Here is a 22,529-nt window from a genome sequence, read left to right as displayed (position 1 = left end):
AAATTGAAAATTTATGAAATTGGCCTGTAAGCAATAAAAACAGTGACTTACGTGTCCACTGAAATAAGTGTCTTTCCCTCCTGGTCGGAGGCGTAGTTCCAAGCTATTTCAGAAATTCCAATATAATAATGCTTCTCTTCTGCCTGGGCTTGGGTATTACATAAACACAAAAAAGCCCCAAACATCAAAAGCTTCATTTTTCCACCTTCTTGGAGAGAGAGCCTGAGAAGCAATGAAGTAAAATCAGAAGCAGGCAGATTTATAAGCAAGACTTTCTTCCGTTATTTGCTTGATTGACACAATTTAATGTTGCACAAGAGTAAATTGTTTCGTTAAAGCAAATAACAGTTTCCAATTCAGTGCAGTTCTCGTAAATCCAGGGAAAAAACCGGTTGCTGGTTGCCAGGATTCTCTGACTACAAATAAAGTCAGCAGTTATTGTTGGAGACACCGGAGTAGCATAACTGTGCCTTCTTCCATTCATCATGTGAATTCCAGGAGGGCAGAGAACATCTCTAAATGCTCCCATTGTTCATCCAACAATAGGATAGAGTATGGTGTCCTGCAAACAGTGAACTTTTAATAAACCCAGAGAAAGATTATGTAAAACGGGCAGCGCTTGATTACTTGTAGAAGCCAAGCAAAAACTTAATTGCAACTTTAAGATAGGAAACCTGCTATTTGGCATGCCAAATTTAAGTCACCCAAAATAAGAATTTCATTTGGAAGAGTTTATCTGTTTGGTAAGCTCTCAACACAACTGCATGGAAACTTTATCAGATCTGCACTATGGAAGATCTGCACAGGGGAGCCTCAGAGGAGTGGATAATTTTGTTTTAATCATCAAGGAAATCAGCCATCAATAAATCAGTGTTAAAAGGCAAGAATTGGTCTCAGTAAATAGAAAACATATTGGTTTCTTAGCCTGGGATGTCTCTCTTTGAAGTGGACATGGATTTTAGCATGAAAGACTATATGAGGTTCTTTTCTCTAGAATCCCTCAAAGTATTATGTATCTGCCAAGGGTTTTTTTGTGGAAATAGATTGGTACAGGAGAAAGGCCTCTGATGTTTGAGTAGTTCAAACATTAAGAAAACGTTGTTGAAGGAGCCTGCACTGTGTGCCAGGAGCTATTCTGGGCACTCGGGGTCCAGCAGTGAAGACACCTACCCTTGTGGAGCTTGGGGTAAAACGCCAATAGGGAGATGAAAAAGGACATGGACAACGTCAGTGGCGAAGTGCTACAGAGAAAAGTCGGCCGGGGAAGGAGAATAATGATTGCTGGGGAAGTGTGGGAAGAAGACCCAAGTCTGATGCTATCTCACGGCCCTAAGGCCCACGGCCCTAAGACACTTCAGGGACCTCAGCTTCAGCTGCAGGGCTGTAGTGGGAGGGCTGTCATCCACAAGGCAGCAGCTCCTCTTTCCAGCTGGTACTAAGTAGCCTGGCTGAGGAAACTGAGTCACAGAGCCCGGGATGCTCCAAGGCGTCCTTCTGGAGTTGCCCTGATTGATGGGCACGCATGGCCACCGACAGGACTGGAGTGGTGACTGGAGACTGAGCACTTGCCCAGGCCCCACTGGCTAACCCCTGTGCCTTGGAAGAAACTGCTGCCTTTCACAACGGGTGCGTGGAGGGCTCCTTTCTCCAGGTGGCCCACACGGGGGAGGGCATCTCTTAGTGGTTCATTCTCCTGGGATGTGGGCTTTTTTCTAATTGGCATGAAGCCAGCAGCTACAACAAGCAATTTCCTTCTCATGCTCTACCCTGTGCTCAAACTCAGCACCAGCGCTGTGGGATGCAAGGCTGGTGGTCAGAGCATAGAAGCCAGTCCTAAAGTCACTTCTTCCAGCACTCTACCAATCACCGACCTACTGTGGTGTTGCTGAGGGCTAAAGAATGTATCTTTAGAGCAGACCTCTTGGTATTGAAATGATGTGGTTAACACCTTGACCAGAGCCAGTGAAACTTTTACAATGCAACGCATGAAGGATTATGGAGTCCTTGTTTCTGTTTTATTTTGTGGTGATTTTCCCATTGAAAAATAAGTAGCTCCTGCATGACGGGAAGTGGTGGGGATTCTCTGAACCCTAGGACTATTGAAATAAGCGGGAAAAACCCATCGAGGTCAATAAGCAGCCAGGCATTGGCAGAATCAAACCTCATTACAGTGTCTCCAGAGTTGGTCCTAGAAAGTGAACTTTGGATAATGTTGCAATCTGAGAATTTTCTGCATTCAATGCATTGCAACAGCAGAGACTGGAGTGAGCCAAGATGAGCAGAGCACCAGAAGACACTGAGCAGACTTCAGAGTAGTGCAAGATGAGAAGAGGATCTAGACGGACAAACCACCTGCCTGTTGGCTGGAGTCACTGCAGAACCCCAGGGTAGACCTCTGTAGTCTGTTACACAAGGGTACTTCAAAAGGTTTGTGGAAATGGACCTAAAAGACAACCTTATTTGGGAGTAAACAAAAAGGTTGCAGGACAGTAGGGGAGTTGGGGTGTAGCTGGAGCCACCGCCCATGATGGCAACCATTCATGCCTCACTGCTTTGCTTCCAATCCAACTCCCTGCTGGTGGCCTGGGAGGAGGAGCGGAGGATGGCCCAGTGCTTGGGCCCCTGACATTCACGTAAGAGACCCAGAGGAAGCTCTTGGATCCTGGCTTTGGCCTGGCTCTGCTGTGGTCATTTAAGTCACTAAAGGATGGAGGACTTCTCTTTCTCTATCTCTCCCTCTCTCTCTATGGTTCTGACTTTCCTATATATATATATATATACACACACACACACATACATATACACACACATATACATATATATATTTATTTAAAGTTAGAAATTCATGCAGACAAGGGGACTTCAAAAATTTGTGGAAAATGTATATTATGAAAAATCTATCCACGGATCTAAAAGTTTTCTTGCACCACTAGACTTTACTTTTTTTATATAGGCAGTTAGACAGTGAGAGAGAGAGACAGAGTGAAAGGTCTTCCTTCCGTAGGTTCACCCCCGAAATGGCTGCTACAGCCGGCGTGCTGCACCTATCCGAAGCCAGGAGCCAGGTGCCTCCTCCTGGTCTCCCATGCGGGTGCAGGGCCCAAGCACTTGGGCCATCCTCTACTGCCTTCCCGGGCCACAGCAGAGAGCTGGACTGGAAGAGGAGCAACTGGGACAGAATCCGGCGCCCCGACCAGGACTAGAACCCGGGATGCTGGCGCCACAGGTGGAGGATTAGCCTAGTGAGCCGCAGCCATATCCTTTTTTTTTTTTTTTTTAAAAAAAAAAGGATTATTTATTTGAGAGGTAGAGTTACAGACAGAGAGAGGAAGAGACAGAGAGAAAGGTCTTCCATCTGCTGGTTCACTCCCCAGATGGCGGCAAGGACCTGTGCTGATTGGAAGCCAGGAGCTTCTTCCTGGTCTCCCATGTGGGTGCAGGGGCCCAAGGCCTTGGGCCATCTTCTACTGCTTTCCCAGGCCATAGCGGAGAGCTGGATGGGAAGAGGAGCAGCTGGGACACGAGCTGACGCCCATATGGAATGCTGACGCCACAGGTGGAGGCTTAGCTTACCATGCCAGAGCACCAGGCCCTCCATATACTTTTTGAAGTACCCTTGGAAGCAATTAATATCTAAGTTAATGGATTAGCAACCTGAGTAGAGTTAAATAGCAGAAGTTTAATCATCTCCCACAATTTGTTGTTGCTGTCAATGTCTTCTGGGTTGGATGAATCTTATCTGCATTTAGCAATCAAGATTCTGGGGCTAAAATCAAGGACGCAGCCTCCTTAACAGAATGTTGCCTCAGCTTCTGTCTGTCTGTGGGAGGCAATCACTCCTCCTTCATTCATGTTTATATGCTTCTCATTTCTTTCTTGTTGATCCATGAGAACTGGCTCCTAACATCTAGTCTGTGCCAATCAAATTATTAAAAAATGAACCGCTGGCATGCACTTTGTGACAGCAGGGGACCCTAAGCTGGACATCAGAGTCTTTTGTCCATGGTCAGTTAAGGCATCCACCCTGCTTTCTTTCTCACTGGAAGTTGTGCAATTCTGGGATTTTATTGGAGTGTGGTCACTTACAGAATGTCGATCATGAGTACACTGACTTGCCCTGGCACCGTGAGAGCCTTGATGACACCTGTCCTCTGTCAGCCAGTCCATGATCTTTAGGGATCTTCTCTCAGGTCTCTGGTCACTCCATGTCCCCTGGCTGCCCATTAGGGGCTTGTGGCCCTGTTCATCAGCTCCTGACTTGCAAAAGAGTGACAGACAAGAGACAAGAGAAAGTCCACACTCTACCAAGAGACTTGATGATCTTAAAGTCTGCAGTACTACAGGAGAGGGGCTTTCCTTTATGAAGGTGCAAGAATTTCAATTACTCATTCACTCTTATTCTCTCACTACCTTAAACGATACAGAAATCGATGCATGTGATTTATGAATAAAGGAAGAGAATCACAATAATAGAATTAATTTTTGAAAAAGATCAAAAGGTAACATTCATTAGAATTAATTTTATAGCATTTCCATCTGTGAATGATTGACATGTTCTCCAGTGAATTCCCTGACCCATTTCCTATTGCTTCTATGCCATGGTGGGATAATGCACTTTGTCTACCTCTTAATGCTGTGACTGTATTGGCTTATACAAGGAGACTGAGTGATGACATGGAGACACCAATGCCAGCAAGAGAGAAGCTTATGGCTACCTCCAGTTCTCCTGGATACACGAGGCATGACCCGCCATGCAGAGCCACACTGGGAAGCACCAGAGTAGATCAGGAGCCAGGAGCCAGGAGCCAGGGGGAAAATCCAGACTATAGCCTTGATTGAAGTGTCTATGGGAAAGACAGGGCAGGGCAAGGTGAACAATTTAGGACTGGCTGATTTGAGCTATTCCCATGGGTTTTAGGGCATAGAATTGTCCTTATTTTCTAGTACCTGGCCCTCTGTTGATTTCAGGCAGGGGACACACTACTTAATGCATTAGAGTTAGATAAAGACATCGTTGGGAGTGTGGACTCAGGATTGCACTCCACTCTCTAGGCAGTAGCTAGCTTTGTTGATGTGGGTTGGGGGGCAGGCAGTCTCTTAGGCTGCCAAAAAGCTCCTTCAAAGATTTCAAAGAATCATAAAACACAGAAAGGAAAAATATGACTTGTACATCATTATTAAAATTATCTACTTATGTGACTATTTCCTCAGTTTAACTGGGGAATGATTATGAATTATTTATTATTGAATCTTTAGCATTTAGCATAGTACTTTACACGTTGCTTAATAAATATTAAAGTAATAAATATAAATTTTATTTCAATTAATCCTTTTTTTAAAAATATTTTATTTATTTACTTATTTATTTATTTTTATTTGAAAGGCAGTATTACAGAGAAAGAGGAGGGGAGAGAGAGAGACAGAGACAGAGAGAGAGTAAGAGGGCTTCCATCTGCTGGTTCACTCTCCAAATACCCCTAACAACCAGGGCTATGCCAGGCCAAAGCCAGGAGCCAAAAACTTCTTCCAGGTCTCCCATATGGGTGCAGGGGCCCAGGTAGTTGTGCCATCTTCTGCTGCTTTCCTAGGCTCATTAACAGGGAGCTGGATCAGAAGTGGAGCAACCTGGATTCGAACCAGGGCCCAGATGGGATGTTGGCATTGTAGGTGGCTTAATCCACTGTGCCATAGCACTGGCCCCTTCAGTTAATCCTTACAACAATCTATTAGATAGATGTATGAGTCTTCCTTTTTTTTTCCAAGATTTTTCACTTATTTGAGAGACAGAGTTATATATATATAGAGAGAGAGGTCCTCCATCCACTGGTTTGTTCCCCAAATAGCCACAAGGCCAGGGCTGGGCTGATCAAAAGCCAGAAGCCAGGAATTTCTTCCAGATCTCCCATATGGGTGCAGGAGCCTAAGCACTTGGACCATTTTCCCCTACTTTCTCAGGCCATCAGCAGGGAGCTGGGCCACAGCAGCGACCCCAATGTATTAGTCTTCTATCCCTGCTATAATGAATTGCCAAGGAGCTAGTGACTTAAAATAGCACATATTTATTATCATGTAATTCTGTGTGTCAGAAAATCTCATATGCATTTCAAAGCGCTCATGTCAAGGTATCAGAAGAGCTGCTTTCCTTTTTGGAAGCTCCAAGGGAGGACACATTCCTTACCTTTTCCAGCTTCTTGGAGGCCACCCACGTTCCTTGGCTTGTGACCATCTCCCCATCTTTAAAGCCAGCAATTGCAGATTGGGATTTTACATCCCATCACTCAGACCTTTTCTTTTGTCTCCCTCTTTCACTTTGAAGGCTTCTTATGATTCCATTGTACCCCCCAGGACTATCCTAGATAACCTCTCTATCTTAAGATCATCTGACTGGCAAACTTGATTCCATCTGCAATCTCAATTTCCTTTTCCAAGTAAGCCAACCTAGTAAAAGTTTCTGGGATTAGGATATGAATGTCTTTGAGGGGTCGTTACTCCCTGCAGAATAACACAAATAAGTATTATTATCATCTGCATTTTGCAGATGAGGGAACTATAGATAGGAAAGGTTTTATACTTCATCAAGACCACAAAGCCAGTGAATGAAGCATTTGGGATTTAAACCCAGTCCTGGCTAATCCAGAGATGCTTTGGGGGCTCTGAAGGCATTAGAGTGTGGTTCCAGGCATTCCCAGTCTCTCTGCACTTTGCAAGGGCTCTAGTTGTCAGACTCAGAATCTCATTTTGTCAGTTTACTAAGGTGATTGAGTTTAGAGGAGCCAATTGATTGTAAAATAGCCTGGAGAATAAATCAGTATAATTTATTGATTAAAAAGTAAAGGAAGATTGCTATAATTTATATTATTGGCCCTATGAAAATTTAGGGGCAGGGGTGAGCATTTAGCTTAGTGGTTAAGACACCCACATCCTGGCTCCAGCTTCTGACTCTCGTTTCTGGGTAATGCAGATCCTTGAAGGTGGTGGTGATGATCCAGTTGAGTGGGATAGTGGGACTGAATTCCAGGCTCCCAGCTTCAGCCTTGAACCAGTCCCAGCTACTCCGAGCATTTGGTAACCAAAAGAGAAGATGGGAACTTTCCCTGTCTCTTTCTGTCTCTTAAATAATTAAATAAACTTTAGGTGCATACTTATTTATAACTTTATTCAGGAAATCGGTTTGTGGAACAAAGTTTTCTTGGTAACTATAGAGTTTAAGCAAAATATTTTAAAGCATGTGAAGGTACTTCAAAATGTTCCTGGAAGATTGAATTAGAAAATAACTTTATTTTGGTGAAACAGATTCTGAAATTCATGCTCATATTCCTTGAGTTTGTTTGTTTGTTGCACTAATAGTATTTCTGTCTAAATACTGGGCAGCAGTTGTTCAGTAGACACAGCCCACACCCGCCTGAGCCACGTGACTGCCCCTGGGGAAGAATGTGTGCACATCACTCCTCTGCCCTCTGCCTCCATTACCTAAGTCACAGTTCACACAACTGTCAAGTCAAAGGATGGGACTGTGTTGACATACAAAAGGGTGAGTGAATGAATTAAAGATTATTCTGGGGCTGGTGCTATGGTTTAGCGGGTATAGCTACCACTTGCAGTGTCAGCATCCCTTATGAAACCCGGCTACTCCACTTCCAATCCAGCTCTCTGCAACGGCCTGGGAAAGCAGTAGAAGATGGCCCAAGTCCTTGGGTCCCTGCAGCAGTGTGGGAAACCCAGAAGAAGCTCCTGACTCCTGGCTTTGGATCGGCCCAGCCCTGGCTGTTGTGGCCAATTGGGAAGTAAACCAGCAGATAGAAGACCTCTCTCTCTTTCTCTCCACCTCTGCCTCTCTGTAATTATGCCTTTCAAATAAATAAATAAATCTTAAAAAAAGATTATTCTGGGTTGGATTTAGGCAACACTTCTTTGCAGTATCTTTAAAAATAGTCTATTTTTATCAGCAACCCCTTTAAAAGTTTCACACTTGGCAATGTCTATGGAAGAGGTAGCTGTATCCATATGTTATAGGTTCTTGTTAGTTTTAATATTAAAGAGTGAATTATTACCATTAATTTTGTCCAGTATTATAATGGTATTATTAGTACATTAATTTTTTAAATTAAATTAAATTTATTTTTGCTCAAAGAAATATTTTATTAAAGGAATACAAACTTAATGCATTTCATAAGTATGACTTTAGGAATATAGTGAGTGATTCTTCCCACCATACCCTCCCTCCCACCCACACTCACACTCCTCCTCCTCCTTCTCCCATTCCCAGTCCCATTCTCCACTAAGATCCATTTTAAATTAACTTTATACACAGAAGATCAACTCTATACTAAGTAAAGAGTTCAACAATTTGCACACACAAAAACAACAACTCCTTCTCAACAGTCAAGACAAGGGCTATTCAAAGTCATTGCCTCTGGAGCTTAATTTCACTTTTTTTTTTTTTTAGAAACTTAACTTTAAAAAAGCACCCAAGAATGATACATCTTCTGTGAGCGCTTAGACATAACTATAATTTATGAGACATGAGACTATCCTCCACTTAATATATTAAAAGAAAGTAGGTCCTTGAGAATGAGTTTTATCATTAATTAAGGAAGCCCCTAAGAAAACAAGCAATGGATTTGGACACTTAGGCATAACTAAAACTTATAAGACATATGAATATCCTCAACTTAATACACCCAAATGAAATAAGTCTTTGATAGCAAGTTTTACTGTTAACTCTCATAATACAACTCTTTGAGGACAGAGATCCTGCATAGGAAGTTAGTGCACAGTGACTCCTGCTGTTAATTTAACAATTAACACTCTTATGTATGATGTCAGTGATAACCTGAGGCTCTTGACATGAACTTCCTAGGCTATGGAGGTCTTTTGAATCCATAAACTCCATCAGTATTTAGACAAGGCCATAAGCAAAGTGGAAGTTCTCTCCTCCCTCCAGAGAAAGGTACCTCTTTCTTTGATGACCACTTTTTTCCACTAGAGTCTCACCCACAGAGGTCCTTCATGTAGAACACTTTTTGCCAGTGTCTTGGCTTTGCATGCCTGAAATGCTCTTGTGGGCTTTTTAGCCAGACCAGAATGCCTCAAGGGCTGATTCTGAAGTCAGAGTGCCACTTAAAGTGATTGTCATTCTATGAGTCTGCTGTATGGATGCTTCCCATGTTGGAGCCTTCACTCCTTTATAATTCTATCTATTATTATCATCAGACACTTAATCCTATTTATATGACCACTCTAACACTTAATCCTATCTATATGATCACTTTAATACTTAATTCTATCCATATGATCACTTTAACATTTAAAATGATATTTTTACCACCAGCTTAAGGGGATTTCAGGTCCCATGACAAGTTTTTAAACTGTAGCCTTAGAAGTAAGTCCTAGGAATGTATGCAGAACTATATAGCTTTATAGTTACAAACTTCATAAGCTTCATAATTACAACTTTAGGAACATGGTGATTCTTCCCACTGTGCCTGCCCTCACATCCATACTCCCACCCCTCTTTCTTCTCCTTCTCTTATTCCCACTCTTAATTTTTTTTTTACTAAGATCTGTTTTCAATTAAACTTATACACACATGATTAACTCTGTGTTAAGTAAAGAGTTCAGTAAATAGTATGAAAAAAATCAAGACAAGGGCTGTTCAAGTCATTGCTTCTCAAAGTGTAAATTTCACTTCTACAGATTGCCTTTTGGGCGCTATTAGTTATCACAAGTCAGGGAGAATATATGGTATTTGTCCCATTGGGACTGGCTTATTTCACTAAGTATGATGTTTTCCAGATTCATCCATTTTATTGCAAATGACTAGAATTCATTTTTTTACTGCTATGTAGTATTCCATGGTATATATATCCCATAATTTCTTCTTTTTAGATTTATTTTATTTATTTGAAAGACAGAGTTACAGAGAGAGGCAGAGGCAGAGAGAGGTCTTCTATCTGCTGGTTCACTCCCCAGATGGCTGCAATGGCCAGAGCTGTGCTGATCTGAAGCCAAGAGCCAGTAGCTTCTTCTGGTTCTCCCATGCAAGTGCAGGGGCCCAAGGACTTGGGTCATCTTCTATTGCTATCCTAGGCCGTAGCAGAAAGCTGAATCAGAAGAGGAGCAGCTGGGACTTGAACCAGCGGCCATATGGGATGCCGGCACTTCAGGCCAGGGCTTTAACCCTCTGCGCCACAGCACCGGCCCCCCCATAATTTCTTTATTGATGCACATTTGAGTTGATTCCATGTCTTAGCTATTATGAATTGAACTGCAATAAACATGGGAGTACAGACAACTTTCATATGCTGATTTCATTTCCCTTAGGTAAATTCCCAGGTGTGGGATGGTTGGGTCTTTTGGTAGGTCTATATTCAGATTTCTGAGGTATCCCTATACTGTCTTCCATAGTGGCTTTTCCAGTTTACATTCCCATCAATAGTGGATTAGGGTACCTTTCTGCCACATCCTCAACAGCATTTGTTGTTTGTTGATTTCTGTAAAAAAGCCATTCTAGGGCCGGTGCTGTGGCATAGCGGATAAAGCTGCTGCCTGTAGCGCCGGCATCCCATATCGGCGCCAGTTTGAGTCCTGGCTACTCCACTTCCAATCTAGCTCTCTTCTATGGCCTGGGAAGGTAGTGGAGCACAGCCTAGGTGCTTGGGCCCCTGCACTCATGTAGGAGACCTGGAAGAAGCTCCTGGCTTTGGATTGACCCAGCTCCAGCTGTTGTGGCCATTTGGGGAGTGAACCAGTGGATGGAAGACTTCTCTCTCTCTCTGCATCTGCCTCTTTTTAACTCTGACTTTTAAGTAAATAAATAAAATCTTAAAGAAAAAAAGCCATTCTAATCAGGGTAAGGAGAAACCTCATTGTGGTTTTGATTTGATTTTCATTTCCCTGACAGCTAGTGATCCTGAATATTTTTTCATGTGTCTGTTGGCCATTTGGATTTCCTCTTTTTTTTTTTTATTTTTTTGACAGAGTGAACAGTGAGATAGAGAGAGACAGAGAGAAAGATCTTCCTTTTCCATTGGTTCACCCCCCAATGGCCGCTGTGGCCGGCGCACCGCGCTGATCTGAAGCCAGGAGCCAGGTGCTTTCCTGGTCTCCGATACGGGTGCAGAGCCCAAGCACTTGGGCCATCCTCCACTGCACTTCTGGGCCACAGCAGAGAGCTGGACTGGAAGAGGGGCAACCAGGACTAGAACCCGGTGTGCCTGCGCCGCAGGCAGAGGATTAGCCTATTGAGCCATGGCGCCAGCCTGGATTTCCTCTTTTGAAAAATGTCTGTTTAAGTCTTTTGCCCACTTCTTAACTGAGTTGTTTGTTTTGTTGTTGTTGAGTTTCTTAATCTCTTTATATATTCTGGTTATTAACCCTTTATCAGTTGCATAGTTTGCAAATAATTTTTCCCATCCTGTCTCTTCACTTCTCTGCTGTCTCTTCACTTTCCTGCCTGTTTTTTTTTTTTTTTTTTCAGTACAGAAACTTCTCAATTTGATGTAATCCCATTAGTTAATTTTGGCCTTGATTGCTTATGCCTCTGGGGTCTTTTCCAAGAACTCTTTGCCTGTGCCAACGTCTTGTTCTGTAATAACTTGATGACATCAGTTCAAAGCCCTTGTCTGCTGGAGACACCCATGTGAGTATTTTGTGGTGAGCTGCTATCATGTCAGGATTTGCTTGGTGATACTCCAGGTATTCATGTATTACTTACATGGCTAAGACATTAGTAAGCAAAAGGAATGAGAAGTCTAATTTGGTTCTGATAATTATGCTGAACCCTTTTGTTTAGCCAACTTTTGCTTTCAAATAGTCTCACAGATGGTCTAAAGCAGAGGCTGTCGGCCAACATAAAGTTGTTGCCAACCCTTTTCTCCTGATCCTTCCACTACAGAGGCTACAAAAATCCCTTCCTGGTCTGCCTTGCAGTTGGAAGTAGCCTGATACGGGTTTGAACAATAAGACCTAGGCATAAATGAGTTAGGGGCTCCTCAGAAGGCTTTTTTGCTTTCTTGGAAAATGAGCAATTGGGGCCACCCATTTTCCCACCTTCTCTGTCCTCAGCGTGGATGTAATATGTAGAGTTGCAGCAACAAGAGGCAGCAGTTCTGGGGGCAGGGCCCGGGGAGTCAGATGCTGGCTCCCGTGACACCCATTTGCTGTCTGCCTCCAGACTTTCTTGTTACTTGAGACAAACAGCATTGCTAATCCCTTCTTGGCTGGGTCTTCTGCTACTTATAGCAGAACACCTCCCAGCTGGTACTAGTGCCAGGTTCCAGCTCAGAGCATGACTTTCGATTCTGGCTTCTGGCAAACTGGCAATCACACACTCCATACCCTGCAAGTGTCCATTCCTAAAGTACAGTACAATATGGATTTGCACTTTCAAGGCTCATTCAAGCCGTATCCTAGGCTATGAGAATTTCCTTATGAAATGTTTGCAAATATTGCAGACTAGCTTTAAGTCCTGTGTTGTGTATTTTTCCCCCTAATTAAGCAATACTTCAGTTTGCCCTTGCTCTCTTCGTCCATCCTGGCTACTCCACTGCCGTTTGTTGAAAGCCTTGTTATACCACCTCAGACACAGTACCTACATCACTCCAGTGTCTGTTTACAGAAGAAGTGACTCTCACACAAAACACACATAGAAAACATTTATTCCAAACTAGTTCTTCTGGGATGCCGTCGTGAAATTCCAGTGGGCTGCTCCTGGATTCTTGCCTCTCTAGAGTGTTCTTTCTCCAGGTTTATCTTTGTTGGTGGGCTTCTCAGTAAATATCAGGGAGATATTTATGCTGCAGAAAAGAGAGTTTCAAAAGTTAACTTACAAAATATAATAGCATGCAGCTCTAAGCCAGAATATCAAACTAACAGGATTGCAAACATTTGAAGAATAAATGAAAATTTTATGTAAGTCTTAAGAAAATCTTTAACATGACTGCCATCACTTTTGCTGCAAAAAGTTCTCTTATTAAGAGCAACATCACTGACAGCTTCCTATGGAGACAGAGGGCCTGTAGCTTGACCTTATGTTGTTTGAAATGTATAATCTAGTTTCCCAAAAAATGCTGTTGACATGGGTTTATTTCTTGATCAGCACATCCAAGTCTCTTTTACTAAAAATGTACATTAGTGATGATAGGAATATAATAATAATTCTCTAACTCTATTAGTAATATCGCTGATATTGTGACATTAGTCTTCTCATTTATCAGATACTGGAGGTGAAAATTGTATTTTGGGCTCATCAAAATTGTGATCATATTAAGAGAAAATTCTGGGGTAGGCATTTAGTGCAGTGGTTAAGTCACCACATGAGACACCCACACCCCATATCAGAGTGCCTTGAGTTCCGGTGCCTCCACTTCCAATCCAGCTTCCTGTTAATGTACGCCCTGAAAGGAAGCAGGTGATGGCTTGAATTCTTGTGTCCCTGCCACCCACGTGGGAGACCCAGATTGAATTCTGGGCTCCTGATTTCAGCCAGCCCAGCCCTGTCTGTGGCTGTCATTTGGCCAGTGAACCAGTGGAAGGAAGGTATCTCTGTCTCTCTGCCTTTCAAATAAGAAGAAAATAAATACACAAACATTTTTAAAGAGAGAGGAGAGCATCCTGAGACACTGTCTACATCGCTTTGCTTCCTCTGATTCAGCGGCTCCATCTGTCAGCCCCAAGCAGAAAACAGCAATGGAACTTGAGAGCTGCACACCATATTTCAACTAACATATGACAGAGATTTTCAATAGTTTTCCTGAGCTTTTTTTTTTTTTTTTTTTTTTTTTTTTTGAGAGAGAGAGAGGGAGGGAGATCTCGATATCTCATCCACTGGGTCATTTCCAGGTACCCGCAACAGCTGGGACTGGGCCAGGCTAGACCAGGAGCCAGGAACTCCATCCAGATCCTCCACATGGGTGACAGAGTGTACATTAACAGGACGTTGGAAATATGAGCCACAGCTGGGAACAGAACTCAGGTACTCTGATGTGAGACATGGGTGGCTTTTATATTCTTTTTTAAAGATTTCTTTATTATTGGGGAAGGCTTTGTGGCACAACAGGTTAAAGCCCTGGCCTGAAGCGCCGGCATCCCATATTGGCACCGGTTCTAGTCCCAGCAGCTCCACTTCCGATCCAGCTCTCTGCTATGGCCTGGGATAGCAGTAAAGATGGCTCAAGCTCTTGGGCCCCTGCACCCACGTAGGAGACCTGGAAGAAGCTCCTGGCTCCTGGCTTCGGATCGGTGCAGCTCTGGCCATTGCGGCCATCTGGGGAGTGGACCAGAGAATTGAAGACCTCTCTCTCTGTCTCCACCTCTCTCTGTAATTCTGTCTTGCAAATAAATAAAATAAATCTTTAAAAAAGCTTTATTTATTATTTATTTGAAAGGCAGAGGCAGAGAGAGAGAAAGAGAGAGAGAGAGAATTCTTCCACCCTCTGGTTTACTCCCCAAATGACCACAATGGCCAGAGCTGGGCTGATCCAGGAGCTTCTTCCAGGTCTCCAATGCAAGTACAGAGGCCCATCTTCTACTGCTTTCCCAGGCCATAGCAGAGAGCTGGATCAAAATGGTACAGCCGGGACTTGAACAGGCGCCCATATGGGATGTTGGCACTACAAGTGGTAGCTTTACCCACTATGCCACAGCACCAGCCCTGAGACACAGGCATTTTTAACCACTAAGCTAAATGTCTGCCCTAGTGTTCCTATTTTTGAAAGTGTTTCAAACTTTACAGAATCTTGGAAGTTACAGAAAGCCATTAAAGGAAGCAAACCTCACTCATCAGTTCCCTGCCTGGTAAGTCTCCATCAACATTTCAGTAGTTTTTATTCTACCTCCCTCTCATATTATATATAATTTATGTACATATATATTTCAGATACTATTTAATAGACTGCTTTTTATGACTCAATATGGAATTATAAGTAGCTTCCCATTAAAAATTTTATGTCATAATTTTTCTAAGTAAGGAAGTACTTCAGATAATAAATGTAAGAGATTTATGGTAGATAATTTCCTGTTTTTTATTTTAAAGGTTTATTTTATTTTTTTGAAAGGCAGAGTTACAAAGAGAGAAGGAGAAAGAGAGAGAGAGAGAGAGAGAGAGAGACCTACCATACATTGGTTCACTCCCCAAATGGCTGCAACAGCCCGGGCTAGGAGCTAGGAGCCAGGGGCTTCTACCTGGTCTCCTATGTGGGTGGCAGGGCCCAAGAACTTGGGCCAAACTACGTTGCTTTCCTACGCACATTAACAGTCAGCTGGATGGGAAGTGGAGCAGCTGTGACTTGAATGGGCACACATATGGGATGCCGGCACTGCAGGTGGCAGCTTGACCCACTACACCACCATATTGGCCCCCATTTCCTGTATTCAATTTTCCACTAGCATAAAATAACATGGTAAAAATTTTTTCTGAATTGTTGATAACTTCTCTCAGATCAACTCACTCAAGTCTAGGCAATGCATGTATGCCATCACACTGTTACAGATACTTCCATTAAAAAAAGAAATATTTGCCAAAACATATATTCCAAAAAAGTTTCTTATCATTTTTAAAATATATTTCATTATTTGCAAGGTCATATTTTTTCTAAGCTTGAGAGAGAGAGCACTCCCATCCAGTGCTTTACTTTCCAAATTCCCACAGTAGTGAAGACAGGAGCAGGCTGTAACCAGGAGCTAGAAACTGAATCCAGGTCTTCCATGTGGATGGCAGGAATGTCATCACTGTTGCCTCCAAGGTCCTGAATTAGCAGGAAGCTGGAGTCAGGAGCTGGGACTGGGGACTATACCCTCATATTTCAGTGTTGGACATAGGTGTGTTAACTGCTGGGTCACTGGCCCACTCTGTGACTGAATATTTTTATAGCTTTCAAATATATTTATATCTTCTTTTTAAAAAATATTTAGTTACTTATTTGAAAGAGTTACACAAAAAGAGGAAGACAGAGAGAGAGAGAAAGAGAGAGACAGAGAGACAGAGATCTTCCATTCACTGATTCACTCCCCAAATGATTGCAATGGCAGGAACTGGGCCAGGCCAAAGCCAGGAGTCAGGAACTTCTTCTGGAACTCCCATGTGGATGCAGGGACCTAAGGTTTTGCGTTATCTTCTGCTGCTTTCTCAGGTACATTAACAGGGGGCTGGATGGGAAGTGGAGAAGCTGGGACATGAACCAGCATCCTCACGGGATGCCAGCGACTCAGGTGGTGGCTTTACCCACTATGCCATAGCACCAGCGCCATGTGTCTCTATTTTCCATAAACTGTTTGTTCTAACTTCTCCCAGCATTTGTTACATAAATCTGGAAATTTCATTTGCCTAGGATGTCATTTCATCAGATCATAAATTGTTCCCTAAGTTTGTAAAAAAATAAAACCAGAGTAGCTTGTTCACCCTAAAATATTAATTGTTGAACAAATGAATGATATATCACATAATGTAAATGTACAGTGCATTAAATATCCTTATATAAACACTGCATTTATTTAAACATGATCACATGTAATTAATTTGAGTGACAGCTCTTAGTTTTTCTTCCAAGTGCAGTGTTTTTCCGTTCCAGCATCAATGTGTTCACTAACTTAGCAATGAAATAGCCAGGCTCCAGCATCTTCAGCACACAGTTTTACCCCAGGAGGAAGGTCACAGAGCTCAAATCAGTTTAGTCCTTAATCTTAACAAACAGATGAAACACCATGTAATGGCTTATAAGCAACATCAGTCATAGGGTCCAGTGTTGTGGAGTAGGGGGTAGTCGCAGTTTGCGATGCTGGCATCACATACGGGTGCCAGTTTGTGAGTCTGCTGTTCCACTTCTGATACAGCCCCTGCTAATGGCCTGGGGAAAGCAGCGGAAGGTAGATCAAATGTCTGGGCTCCTGCATCCGGTGGGATTCCACCTGGCTCAGCCACAGCCATTGCAACCACTTGGGAAATGAAACAGCAGATGGAAGATCTCCCTCTCTATCTCTCCCTCTCTCTCTGTAAATCTGACTTACAAATGAATAAACAGTTTTTTTTTTAAACTCAGTCATTTGCACTTCTTATACTTGCTATAGCTCCTCAATTCTAACACAAGAGGTCTTCAAAAGGTTCATGAAAATGTATATTATTTATTTATTTATTTTGAAAGACTTATTTATTTGAAAGTCAGAGTTACACAGAGAGAGAAGGAGAGGGAGAGAGAGAGAGAGAGAGAGAGAGAGAGAGAGAGGTCTTCCATCTAATGATTCACTCCCCATTTGGTGCAACAGCCAGAACTGTGCCAATCTGAAGCCCGGAGCCAGGAGCTTCTTCCAGCTCACTTAGTTAATCCTCTGCCTGTGGCGCCGGCATCCCACATGGCCACCGGATTCTAGTCCCCGTTGCTCCTCTTCCAGTCCAACTCTCTGTTGTGGCCCGGGAGGGCGGTGGAGGATGGCCCAAGTGCTTGGGCCCTGCACCCGCATGGGAGACCAGGAGGAAGCACCTGGCTCCTGGCTTTGGATCGGCGCAGCACGCTGGCTGTAGTAGCCATTTGGGGAGTGAACCAATGGAAGAAAGACCTTTCTCTCTGTCTCTCTCTCTCTCATTGTCTATAACTCTACCTGTCAAATAAAAAAAATAAAAATAAAAAAACTACATGTGAGCTTTAATTTTTTAAAAAAAAATTATGTATTCATTTGAAAGGTAGAGCTACAGAGAGAAGGACAGAGACAGAGAGAGAGAGATTGTCTATCTACTGGTTCACTCCCCAAATGGCTGCAACATCCAGGGCTGGGCCAGGATGAAGCCAGGAGCCAGTAGTTTCATCTGAATTTTCCATGGGGGCCCAAGCATTTGGGTCTTCTTCTGCTTGCTGCTTTCCCAGGTGCATCAGCAGGGAACTGGATTGGAAGTGGAACAGCAGGGACTTGAACTGGTGCCGATATGCGATGCCAGTCCAACAGGTGGAAGACCAACCTACTATGCCAAAGCACTGGCCCCTGCCCTGGATTTAAAATATTTTTGGCAGACTTTCTCTTTTTTTAGATTTATTTATTTATTTGAAATTCAGAGTTGCATAGAGAGAAGAGAGGCAGAGAGAGAGAGAGAGGTCTTCCATCTGATGCTTAACTCCCCAAATGGCCACAAATGTGCCGATCTGAAGCCAGGAGCCAGGAGCTTCTTCTGGATCTCCCACATGGGTGCAGGGCCCCAAGCACTTAGACCACCCTCTACTGTTTTCCCAGGCTATAACAGAGAGCTGGATTGGAAGTGGAGCAGCCAGGTCTCGAACTGGTGCCCATATGTGATGCTAGTGCTTCGGGCCAGGGCATTAACCCACTGCGCCACAGCGCTGGCCCCTGGATTTCAATTTTTTTTTTAATAATGATTCTCTTTATTTTTTTATTTTTTATTTATTTTTTTTTTATTTTTATTTTTTGACAGGCAGAGTGGACAGAGAGAGAGAGAGAGAGAGAGAAAGGTCTTCCTTTTCCATTGGTTCACCCCCCAAGTGGCCACTACAGCTGGCGTGTTGCGGCTGGTGCACCGCGCTGATCCCAAGGCAGGAGCCAGGTACTTATCCAGGTCTCCCATGGGGTGCAGGGCCCAAGTACCTGGGCCATCCTCCACTGCACTCCCTGGCCATAGCAGAGAGCTGGCCTGGAAGAGGGGTAACTGGGACAGAATCCAGTGCCCCGACCGGGACTAGAACCCAGGGTGCCGGCGCCGCAAGGCAGAGGATTAGCCTAGTGAGCTGAGGCGCCGGCCTGGATTTCAATTTTTTTTAACACCAAAATAAACTTATCTTTTTTTCAAAATATTTATTTATTTATTTGAAAGAGTTACGCAGAGAGAAGGAGAGGCAGAGAGAGAGAGAGAGAGAGAGGTCTTCCACCTGTTGGTTCACTCCCCAATTGGCTGCAACAGCTGGAGCTGGGCCAATCCAAAGCCAGGAGCCAGGAGCTTCTTCTGGGTTTCCCACACGGGTGCAGGGGCCCCAAGGCCTTGGGGACATCTTCTACTGCTTTCCCAGGCCATACAGAGAGCTGGATCAGAAGTGGAGCAGCTGAGACTCGAACTGGTGCCCAAATGGGATGCCGGCACTGCAGGCGGCAGCTTTACTCACTATGCCACAGTGCTGGCCCCTAAACTTATGTTTTAATTCCACTTTTTCACTACCTTTAGAAGACCAGTAGAAAGTATTCTATACCATTGCAAAGATCCAGTCATCAGGGACATTTTTTTCTCTCCTTTGGGTACAGTTGAGGATGTGGAAGGGAAGTAAGTCCCAGGACACTTCAAGTTAGAAAGTCACAGAGCGAATGTCTCACTCCACCAGGGCACCTTCCATTAGCACCATGGTAGCATCTCATCTTGCAGAGTGCGCTAGGCTTCAGAGAACACCCAGCCTCCCAAATGCCCAGGTTTTAATGGAAATATTTCTAACTAGAGGTATTGGTGATGTGAAGTATGGCCATTTCTCCAGAGGCAGCATCGTTGTGGGACAGCAGCAGGGGGTCTGGGGAAGGGACAGAGGGGCTCCCTGGCACCTGCAGCCAAGGCTGCCCTCGGGGTTGGAGCTGAGGGCTGAGGGTAGTTCATAGATAGAACCTCTCCCAAGCACTGAACCAACTGCTTAGGACGCTGTCTCTATAAGCTGCCCTGAGGTTGAGGGTGAGACTCCAGGGCTCGGCCCGTATGGGTTGGAGAGAGTGAGAGGGAAATCAATCACTCGCCATGCCAGGGAATTGGAGGCTGAGGCTTGGGTTAGGTTAGGGAGTGCAGCTTGAGATGGAGTCCAGGATAATTTGAGGAGAAATGAGACCCTGGAAGAGTCTGGAGGAAAAATGTGGAGAAGTAAGTCCTGAGGGTAAGAGCAGAACGTGGAGGAGCCAGCGGCCCTCAGTGGTGTGTGATGGGCAGAGGCATCTAGCGTCAAGTGCTGACCTTGGGCAGTACCACAAGAAAGAAAATTCTCACCTACTCTCAGACTTTCATCTACAGTCTATGACTCATAATGGCTTGCTTTTGTCATGGCTGAAGAGTATCAAAAGCAGGGCCAGCGCTGTGGTGCAGCAGGTTAAAGCCCTGGCCTGAAGTCCCGGCTGCTCCTCTTCTGATCCAGCTCTCTGCTATGGCCTGGGAAAGCAGCAGGGGATGGCCCAAGTCCTTGGGCCCCTGCACCCACGTGGGAGACTGGAAGAAGTTCCTGGCTCCTGGCTTCGGATTGGCACAGCTCTTGCCATTGCAGTCATTTGGAGAGTGAACCAGCGGATGGAAAACCTCTCTCTCTGTCTCTACCTCTCTTTGTAACTCTGTCTTTCAAATAAATAAATAAATATTTAGAAAAAGGATCAAAAGCAACAGAGTGTGTTCCATTTTTTGAACTGTGCAGAGAGATGAATATATGCCAACCGGCTGAGGTGAGAGGCAAGGGATAGGAACAGAAATGAGAGTTGGACCTGGACTGATTGGGAAAAAAATTAGGCTTGTGAGACTCCATTCAGACACTGAAAAGCAGACAGAAGGAAGTTTGTCATCTACTCAATGCAGAATGAGCATCCAAGCCACTGTTCTTTTTTTTTTTTCATAGAAAACTTTCATTTAATAGATACAAATTTTGAAAGTACAACTTTTGGACTATGGTGGTCTTCCCCCCCATAACTACCTTCCCACCTGCAAATCATCTCACCTCCTACACCCCTCTTCCATCCCATTCTTCATTAAGATTCATTTTTAATTATCTTTATACACAGAAGATCAACTTAGTATAAAGTAAGTAAAGATTTCAACAGTTTGCTCTCACACAGACACACAAAGTATAGAGTACTGTTTGAAGACTAGTTTTACTGTTAATTCTCATAGTACAACACATTAAGGACAGAGATCCTACATGGGGAGTAAATGCACAGTCACTCCTGTTGTGGATTTAACAATTGACACTCTTATTTATGACGTCAGTAATCACCCGAGGCTCTTGTCATGAGTCGCCAAGGTCATGGAAGCCTCTTGAGTTCACCAACTCTGACCTTATTTAGACAAAGCCATAGTCAAAGTGGAAGTTCTCTCCTCCCTTCAGAGAAAGGTACCTCCTTCTTTGATGGCCCCTTCTTTCCACTGGGATCTCACTCACAGAGATCTTTCATTTAGTCATTTTTTGCCACAGTGTCTTGCAAGCCACTGTTCTTTAAGATTAATTTTGGGGCTGGCACTGTGGCATAGTGGGCTAAACGTCTGCCTGCAGTGCCAGCTTTCCATTTGGGTGCCAGTTCTAGTCCCGGCTGCTCCACTTCTGATCCAGCTCTCTGCTATGACCTGGGAAAGCAGTGGAAGATGGCCCAAGTGCTTGGGCCCCTGCACACACATGGGAGACCTGGAAGAAGCTCCTGTCTCTTGGCTTCAGATGTGGCCATTTGGTGAGTGAACCAGCAGATGGAAGAAAATTCTCTCAAATGTCTCTCCCTCTGTCTGTAACTCTACCTCTCAAACAAATAAAATCTTAAAAAAAAAAGATTAATTTTGCATCTAAGGTAAAAAGACCCTAAGTGACAAAGGACACTTTTCTAGGATGTCAGTGGATGTAGAAAACGGTATGAAAAAGTTTTAAATATGACTGAGCAATGTAAAAGTTGTAGGAATTGAAAAGCAATCCCTTGTCAAAGCTAACAAAAGTAGCTAAATCAAGCTGGACATTCATGGAGGTGTTCGCACACACGATTGCCTGAGAGTGACGTCACACAAAGCCCTGCCGGAGCCACAGCTGTGTACACAGGAAGTGCTTCTGCAAGCTGTCCACCCACAGGTGTTTGCTCATCCTCCCACTGGCGCCGCCTTTGTTGTCATTCCTTGTGGACAGGGATTATTGATTAAAAATAATTTATGCAATCCTTCTCATTTTTGCCTTTAAAAGCTTCCCCTGGCTTCAGACCCTCTGAATACACTTGTAATTTGCTGTGACGTGCACATTCCCATTGCCATGCTCAGCTGGTCCCAAGTAAATACCTTTCTTATCTAGAGAATCTCCCTCTGATGGTCCTGTAGGTTGGCAATGATGTCCTAGGCACCAGTAAATACGTTCATGAAGCTCTGCCCACCTCGCCCCCGTGACCCTCGCCTGAGGGAACAGGAGGTGACAGGGATGGGCTGGCTGCCCCCAAGAGTTGAGGAGGCAGGAGCTGAGATGCGCTCACCTGCTGTGGGTGCAGTGTGGAGGCTGGCATTGAGTGCAGGTGGTACAAGCAGGCTCCTTCACAAGGGAGGCCGTTCTGGGAAGCAGGGAAGTTCAGATTCTGCAGTGAGAGCCGGGGGTTTAAATCTGACTTCGACCACTTCCTGCCTGCAGGGAAGGTCCTAATCGTTCATTTCCTTCCCCGGCAATAGCGAGCCTTCAATTTCCTTTCAGCTCCACACAGGACTTAACATGGTTCCGGAGAGATTCAACGAACTGAACCATGGTGTATTTGACAGTGTTAAATATGCTGCAAAAAAGTATAACCAGATTTTTAAATCTCTCCTTTGTCTCAATTTTTAAATGTTTTATCATAAACAATTATAAACT

At 44.0% G+C, this 22,529-nt stretch overlaps 1 protein-coding gene and 1 long non-coding RNA gene across 9 annotated transcripts in view; both read right to left on the bottom strand.

Annotated features, from left to right (window-relative positions):
• CP (ceruloplasmin) overlaps positions 1–234 on the bottom strand; it is a 74,350-nt gene extending 74,116 nt beyond the window's left edge. For all 8 annotated transcript variants that reach the window (XM_089332184.1, XM_017346829.4, XM_070072678.2 and 5 more), the window contains exon 1: positions 52–234. In XM_089332184.1, the coding sequence (XP_089188310.1) occupies positions 52–197 (146 nt within the window). In that variant the 5' untranslated portion in view covers positions 198–234. The remainder of the gene's footprint in view (positions 1–51) is intronic.
• Positions 235–12,642: 12,408 nt separating this feature from the next.
• On the bottom strand, positions 12,643–22,297 carry LOC138849374 (uncharacterized). The gene is made up of 2 exons (XR_011388151.2): positions 22,162–22,297; positions 12,643–12,797 (listed from the first exon to the last, which is right to left on the bottom strand). It is a non-coding gene; the product is annotated as an uncharacterized LOC138849374 (long non-coding RNA).
• Positions 22,298–22,529: the final 232 nt, after the last annotated feature.

This window comes from Oryctolagus cuniculus, chromosome 4, assembly GCF_051225735.1.
Source record: "Oryctolagus cuniculus isolate XC-2025 breed Fujian yellow rabbit chromosome 4, ASM5122573v1, whole genome shotgun sequence".
Lineage (NCBI taxonomy): Eukaryota > Metazoa > Chordata > Mammalia > Lagomorpha > Leporidae > Oryctolagus > Oryctolagus cuniculus.
Note: the sequence above shows the minus strand (reverse complement) of the source record. Positions and strands in the feature narration are given on the sequence as shown.